General features: G+C 37.0%; 1 protein-coding gene across 3 annotated transcripts in view; it reads left to right on the forward strand.

The window, feature by feature from the left end:
- Tab3 (TGF-beta activated kinase 1 (MAP3K7) binding protein 3) overlaps positions 1–8,320 on the forward strand; it is a 62,164-nt gene that overhangs the window by 38,380 nt on the left and 15,464 nt on the right. For all 3 annotated transcript variants that reach the window (XM_029473320.1, XM_021153660.2, XM_029473322.1), the window contains 2 exons: positions 4,178–5,636; positions 6,582–6,742. In XM_029473320.1, the coding sequence (XP_029329180.1) occupies positions 4,178–5,636; positions 6,582–6,742 (1,620 nt within the window). The remainder of the gene's footprint in view (positions 1–4,177; positions 5,637–6,581; positions 6,743–8,320) is intronic.

Consider the following 8,320-nt stretch of genomic DNA (forward strand, 5'->3'; position numbering starts at 1 on the left):
CTTTTTCTTTTCATTACATCAGGTATATTGCCCTGTAAATTGTGGTAGTGGTACCAGGAATAAAAAATTAAGGAATTTTTAACTTTTCAAAAAAAAAAAAAGAAGAAATAGTGGGGAAAGGTGTTTCCTGCCAAGTCTGATGTTATGAGTTTGATCTCTGAAAACCACATGATAAAAAAAGAACTATCCCCACAAATTCCTCTGACCTCCACATGCACACTCCACTCTCCAATGAGTAAATAATTTTTAAACAGGTTGCCAATAATCCTTGAATCCTTAGAGTTCAACTTTTCTTTGATTTGCTCGTAGGTTGTATGTATTCTGAGGAAGCTCTCTACCTCAGAACTATGCCCCTAGTCCCCAGAGATGCATTTTAAATCCCAAACGTAACCTTAAGTTCTGTAGAAAAACTCCTTACTCCCTCTTTTCAGTTTTTTAGTTCATAAGTCCTTACTAGGTATAAATTTGAGACAACTTTCTTTTGTTCAGAAACATTCCTTTTGTCTTGTCCTCAACACTGAAATCTTTTATTTCTTAGTTTTGGACTGTATTTTTACTCAGGAGACAACAGATAAAACAACCATTACTGTTTAGTCCGTTACCTTGGCCTGGTATCTCTGCTTTAGATTGTGACATATCCCTGTTTGGTTGACATGGGGAGCAAGCAGTACATGATACACAGACTGTATTCATGTTCACACTCCCTTACTAGAGTGTGAGAAGCTGAAGATGCAGCAGAACTCTGTAGACAGGGATGGTTAATTACAAGTAGAGACCAGACAACCCAAGCAAGGATTTCCATTGTTTACAAATTCTTTACTAAATGTAGGCCTTTGGGCCCAAGGTTATTGTGCTATATGCAGTTGCTAACATCTGCGCACTCCTAATCTCAGCTCTTTAGGTCCACTTATGTTTATGGGTTAAGAAAAGGCTACTTCCTAGTACAGGAAAACCAAGCCACAGTGGAATCTTCTAGTTGGAACCATTTTCTAGAATTGACTTTCTTTTCTTGTCTTAGGACCCCTTTTCGCTCCAACGTGGTTGTAACTTAAATTTGACCTTTCCTTATTTGTACTATCGTGGCCTTTAACTAAAGGAATAAAATTTAAAATTCAGCTCAGTGAACACTGTCCTAAATCTTTTCCTTCTTTTTTTTGACTTAAATCTTTTACTTTTTTTTTTAATATTGACAGAATATTAGTGTGGACATTGATTACCTGCTGGCTCCAGGAAGTACCTACATTAACCTTCTATATGATGGTACATGCCTGTGATCAGGAGGCTGATGCAGGAGGAGTGCTGCAAATTGTGGTTAGCTTGGGCTATATATCAAGACTTTGTTTTAACTCCTACCATCCAAAAAGCATTTGTGTATACAGTGATGTACATGAGCATAATAGTTTGCATCTGAAACACGGGCCTTAAATTCTCTGTGGACTATCTTCCCTTAATTTACATCATTTAGAGAGCTATGAAACATTGTTCCTTTAGTTTTTAAAGAAGAGTTTATATATGTCTTTTAAAAATTATGTGTGCATATACTGAGGCCACAAAAGGACATTATTTGCCCGAGTCTATCACTTTTCACTTATTCCTTTAAGTCAGGGTCTCTCCTTAAATCTGGAACTGAGCTGAGAGTCAGCATGCCTCAACAATCCTCCTGTCTGCTTCTTTTGGTCCAGGGGTTACAGGCACAGCATAGCCACACACAGCTTGTTATGCGGGTACTAGGATCTCAACTCGGGTTCTCATGCTCTCACTGAGCCATATAGTTCCCTTCTTAAATATTTTTACCTGTTACTAAGCCAGTGGCCCAGGGATGTAATCGCCACTTTTTGGGAGAATGAAACAAAAGAGTTGCAAGTTAGAAGACAGCCAGGGGAACTTAATGAGACTGGTTCAAAAATGAAGAAAATGGTTGGGGCTATAACTTAGTGGTAGAATATGTGTAAAGGTCTAGGTTCAGTGTCTAGTTCTGCATAGAAAATTATGACCCTTGTATCCAACTAAACAACTTGGAACTCTGATTACTCTTTGACATGTTTATTCTTTTCTTATCAAAACATTTAGCAAGTCAAGTATGACATTTGAGTCTCCTCTGTAGTGTTGTTTCTCTAGTAGTTCTATAACAATACTATTTCCGTAGTTTGTATTTGTGGTTTAAATTTGTCTGTATAGAATTTACTCATATATTTTTACTTTAGGCATGCCTGTGAATATGTTCATAGACTAACTTTTTATTGTTTGTATTAGGGTCCTTTTTGTAAGATTACTATTAGGCTTACAGATTTGTTATGTAAAGAATAAGGTTTCAGGGTTATTCACAAAAATACCAAATACTGAAGTATGTTCTCCCCTAATTTTATACATTTGTTGAAGTTTTGAAATAGTTTATTTTTATATATATTTTTCTTTCCAGTATCTGTTACTGCCCCAATTCTAGTTATCAGTCTACCTGAATTCTTTGGCTGCAGATTTGCTTCATTTTTATTTTTTAAATTACTTTTATTTTATGTTTATGAGTATTTTTGTACATGTGTGTCTATACCATGTGCATACCTGTTGCCTACGGAGGCCAAAGGAGAGCCTTCAGTCCTTGGGACTGGACTTGGATAGTTGTGAACTGCCATGTAAGTGCTTGGAATTGAACCTAGATCCTCTGGATGAGCAGCCAGTGCTTTTTCCTGCTCAGCCATCTTCCCAGGCATTCCAGACCTGGTTTTCATAGGTAGCTTCTTGCCCTTGCTCAGCATGATTCAAGAAGAGAAAATAAATTTTGCAGTATTAATTCATCCTAAACTTCAATTAGTACTTTTTTCTATAGTACTTTCCACGTACTTTATTTAAGGCAAATAAAGTTACCTATGTTTTTCATGAAGGAAATTCTTTAAATTACTTAGATTTCATTTTGCAAATGTTTGCTTGACTATGGGATTGGGTTTTTTTTTTTTTTTTATTAACGTCCTAAATTTCCAGTTTAGTAATGTCTTTGACAACACATCCTTTCCTTTGAAGTTACTGTGTAGAAGGACACTGGAACTTGAGAGTAGGAACTAGAATTGGTTATATGGTTAGCTTGTTCAGTGCCTCTTATGAAGTATGCCACTTAGCACTCTTCTTTCTCAGCATCTGGAAATGGGAAATGGGAATGGGATTGTAGAGGAACTCTGAATTTGTCTCAACACTAACCATCACCTCATTGCATGTCCTGTGGTAGGCTTAGTATCTTACTTGGGTCACTGCAGAAGTAAAGTATTTCCCTTCATTTTTAGTAAAATGAACTTAAATATAATAACATGTTTCAGTTACAGAGAAATTCATGTTAAGAAATTCGTTAATCATTTCAAAAGTGTTGAATAATATGTGTTTGTACTCTAATAGATGAGAGTTCTGTAATTTAGTGGAACCTTACAATGTTTGAACATTTTTTAAACTAAGAATTTGATTATTGTCCATTGAAACTTCAGTTGCAGTTACTACCTGTGCCTAACTAAAAAGCTATTTCAAATATATTAAATCACTGTTCAGCTGGTACAAACTTGGCATAGTGAATTTCATTAAGGCAGTCTGAATACGGTTGCTTGTAAATTCTCATTAACTCTGGCAAAATCATGAAGGCATGAGTCAAACTATAGCATTTTGCTTGTTGCTCATTTTTCTTTGTTTAAATCTTTGCTAATGATATACACTAATGTTATATGATGATAAATTTGGATGAAAGGAAGGAAAAGAGTAATAACATTGTTTAAAATCTTCAGGAATATTACTTTTTTCATTTTGTGATTTTGGTGCTCTTTGAAACTAAAGAATGGTTATTTTCATTTTCATAGGGTTAAACAGTAATGATGGATGTTACAGCAAGTGTGAATCCAAGAGTAGCACAACATTTTAAGGTGTTGAGCTACAGCAAGTGTAGAGTGAGTCCTGGATTTGGAATGAGAACACTTGGGGTTGAGTCACAATGTTCATTACCCTTCTGTATCAGTAGTGGTAGAGCTAGTAATGCGAGCTAAATGTTTATACTTTGGATCGTTTAACATCCCTTTTGTAGGACAATGGTGGGCTTTATGGTTAAAATACCACTCTTGACTTATTCTGTGACAGTATTTATGTAACTGACTTCCATTCTTAAGCTTTGTTAATTTTCCCAATGTTGTTTGTACCATTTCTCCCATAGAATAACAACAATCTAGAAGCCTGTTGTCGTGCCCTTTCCCAGGAGAGCAGCAAATACTTGTATATGGAATACCATAGTCCAGAAGACAATAGAATGAATAGAAATCGCCTTTTGCATATTAATCTGGGTATTCATTCTCCTAGTAGCTACCACCCAGGAGATGGAGCTCACCTTAATGGTGGTCGGACACTGGTACATAGCTCAAGTGATGGACATATTGATCCTCAGCATACAGCAGGCAAACAGCTGATATGTTTAGTTCAGGAACCACACTCAGCTCCAGCTGTTGTGGCTGCTACTCCCAACTATAATCCGTTTTTTATGAATGAACAGAACAGAAGTGCAGCTACCCCACCTTCACAGCCACCTCAGCAGCCATCTTCCATGCAAACAGGAATGAATCCATCTGCTATGCAAGGTCCTTCACCACCACCACCACCTCCGTCCTACATGCACATACCTCGGTATAGTACAAATCCAATTACTGTTACAGTGTCCCAAAACCTTCCTTCTGGACAGACTGTGCCAAGAGCTTTACAGATTCTTCCACAAATTCCAAGCAATCTCTATGGATCTCCTGGGTCTATTTTTATTAGACAGACATCTCAGAGTTCATCAGGAAGACAGACTCCTCAGAATGCTCCATGGCAGTCCTCACCACAAGGCCCAGTGCCTCATTACAGCCAGCGTCCTTTACCTGTTTATCCACATCAACAGAACTATCAACCTTCTCAGTATTCTCCCAAACAACAGCAGATTCCTCAGTCAGTTTACCATTCACCACCTCCTTCTCAGTGTCCTTCCCCCTTTAGCTCTCCACAGCATCAAGTACAACCACCCCAGCTGGGTCACCCAAGCTCTCATGTGTTTATGCCACCCAGTCCTTCAACTACTCCACCCCACCTATATCAACAAGGACCTCCTAGTTATCAGAAACCAGGAAGTCATTCAGTAGCCTATCTCCCTTACACAGCATCTAGCTTACCCAAAGGTTCCATGAAGAAGATAGAAATTACAGTTGAACCTTCTCAAAGACCTGGGACAGCAATAACTAGAAGTCCGTCACCTATCGCTAATCAACCGTCTCCAAGGAACCAGCATTCACTGTATACAGCCACCACACCACCTTCAAGTTCCCCTTCAAGAGGGGTCTCTAGTCAACCAAAACCTCCATTTAGTGTTAATCCTGTGTATATTACATACACGCAGCCAACTGGACCTTCATGTGCTCCATCACCATCTCCTCGGGTGATACCAAACCCAACTACAGTTTTTAAAATTACTGTAGGCCGAGCAACAACTGAAAACCTTTTAAATTTAGTGGACCAAGAAGAACGCTCTGCAGCACCAGAACCTATTCAGCCCATTTCAGTGATACCAGGCTCTGGGGGAGAAAAGGGAAACCACAAATATCAAAGGAGTTCTAGTTCTGGATCAGATGACTATGCCTATACCCAAGGTAAACTTTAGACTGATGGAATTTCATATTTATAGTCATGTGATAAATGATTGAAAATAAAATTGAACATATTTAGTTTCAATTAAATGCTTTATATAGTAAGTGATGACTGGTAATATTACCAAGAGTAAAATTATTGTTTCAGAGTCATCTGTTCACTCTTTTAAAATATAAAACTGCAAATATGATCATTGAAATCTTGTAACCTAATAAGACTTTATTCGCAGATATCATTCATTGGCAAAAAATATAGACAAGTATAATGAGTTGTGAAAAGGATACATGTACCTTGGACTGGTTTGTCAAAGAATTTGAGTCTTTATAATGTTATATATAAGTGATATTATAGGAAGTAGAATTAATGAAATAATTTGTATTGTCAAGGTAAATCAGAGTTTATAAAGTCTATTCAAATTTTTTCAAGTTGTACCAGAATATATGAGAGTTTAGGATTCTTTCAATATTTGAGAAGGGAACTGACTATAATTGTGATTCAGAATGCTTAATGTTAAGCCTTCATTTCTTAATTTTGTGTGTGTGGGTGTGTTTATGAATATGAATGCAAATGTAAGCCTGCTGTGACACGTGTGGAGTCAGAGGTACCATTCTCAGGAGTCAGTTCTCTCCTGTCAAATTGTGGAATTTATAGATGCAACTCGGGCCTGCATGCTGCTGAGCCATCTCACTGATCCTAAAGCATTTAACAAGTACAGATAAGCAGGCTTTCAGGAAAACTAAGTGTTAAAGAACAAGAGGTATGAACAGATGATGCTATTTTGGCTAAATTAAAGCAGAAATGGTTGTGGCCCAGCATTACTAAGACCTTAAGGTAAATGCTGATGCCCAGGTCAGATGAGACTTATGTTCATTAACAGTGCATGTAGAAATTCTCCTATAATGTGTTTGGTGTTGTTTTCTGCAATGACTTTATCTGTCATGCTGTAGCCTTGCTGTTACATCAGCGAGCAAGAATGGAGAGGTTAGCAAAGCAATTGAAACTTGAAAAAGAGGAGCTAGAGCGGTTGAAAGCTGAAGTTAACAGTATGGAGCATGACCTGATGCAGAGACGGCTTAGAAGAGTCAGCTGCACTACTGCAATTCCCACGGTAAGTCATCTGTTGCAATATATAGTGATAGGAAGATATGGACATTCTCTGTTAAAGCCATTTGATTTTCTTTCAAGTTCTAGTCCTGGAGGAATTTTTAAAACAGTAATGAATGCAAAAGATTTGCCCCCAACAGTTCTTATCAGAGTAACTAAATGTTTTTTTTTATTTACATTTGCACTTGCATGGGATTATAGCTATTTTCAAAGACTGACAGTTAGAATATAGTGTTTATTGCAAGAATATATGATAACAAAAGGTTTCATAAATTATTCTTCTAAGCATAGACTTATTTTTTTCTAATTGTTTAAAGTGAGTTTAAATAAGTTAATTACTAATTTTGAGGAAGTATTGGTAGAATTTCTTAAGGCATGGTAGTTTCATTGTGTGTAATTGTAGAAATTAAGATGTTCAGCGTGGACCCTTAATGATCTTAAAAGAAATTACTGTGGTAAAGAGTTTTTATATTTTTAGCCTATTGGCTAATGTAGTTGATTCTAATAATGTCAAATAACTTTGAAAATCATTAAGTCTATCTCCATTGAGATGTCACCTTTTCTGTGATATAATCGATCTTTTCACTATTCAGTATTCATGTATTCAGTGTTTATGAATATGATACTATGTTAGGTGCTTAGTACTTATCTGCCAGTGAAAAGAAGTAGACTTCAATGGCAGTTGCTTTATTTGCTCACATGTAATGAAGGAAATTTTCCAGTAACTGCTTTATCAATGTACTCAGTACATATGTCCACTTTTTTACATCATCCTGGAATGACCAGCCAAAGCTTCAAGTGTGTAGATCCTGTCTGTTTTCAAGGGTCTTCATTGTCTTTCCCTCTCTAAAGCTGGGGTGACCTGGCTCTTGAACATATATGCAAAGCTTCTTGTCCTCACGGTTACTGTGGCTACTTTCTTGGAGACTTCATCCTACATTATAGAAAGAAAGGAAAGGGGAAGGTTTTTTTGAAGGGAAAAGAATATAAGGTAATTAAGGCTTGAATTCCAGGCAGTATTTTAAGACACAGTACGTAAAGCTTTCATACTTAGGCCTGAAATTTCTAATGAGTTTATAGAGGTTAGTGAGCATAGAGTGCTGTGTAGACCTTGAACACTGTGTCTAGGTGCTTGAGTTTTATTCTGCTCTTACAGGGAACAAATAGAAACATTTTGAGGAAGAAGATTCTTGAGGAAGAGGCATATTCGGGAAATTAATGACTTTTTCTGCTATTACCTATATTCCTCAGTTTAGGCATTGTTAAAAAGGAGAACTTTAATTACATAAAGCACTGAAAAAATTACAAAGTTAAATCAAACAGTTATGTTAATGGAATTGAGTATCTTTTCTGATTTTCTTTTTTTTATCTTTAACTCTTTTTTTATTGGGTATTTATTTCATTTACATTGGCAATGCTATCTCAAAAGTCCCCCACCCGCTCCCCCACCCACCCACTCCCACTTCTTGGCCCTGGAGTTCCCCTGTACTGAGGCATATAAAGTTTGCACGACCAATGGGCCTCTCTTTCCACTGATAGCCGACTAGGCCATCTTCTGATACATATGCAGCTAGAGACACGA

This window comes from Mus caroli, chromosome X, assembly GCF_900094665.2.
Source record: "Mus caroli chromosome X, CAROLI_EIJ_v1.1, whole genome shotgun sequence".
In the NCBI taxonomy this organism is placed as follows: domain Eukaryota; kingdom Metazoa; phylum Chordata; class Mammalia; order Rodentia; family Muridae; genus Mus; species Mus caroli.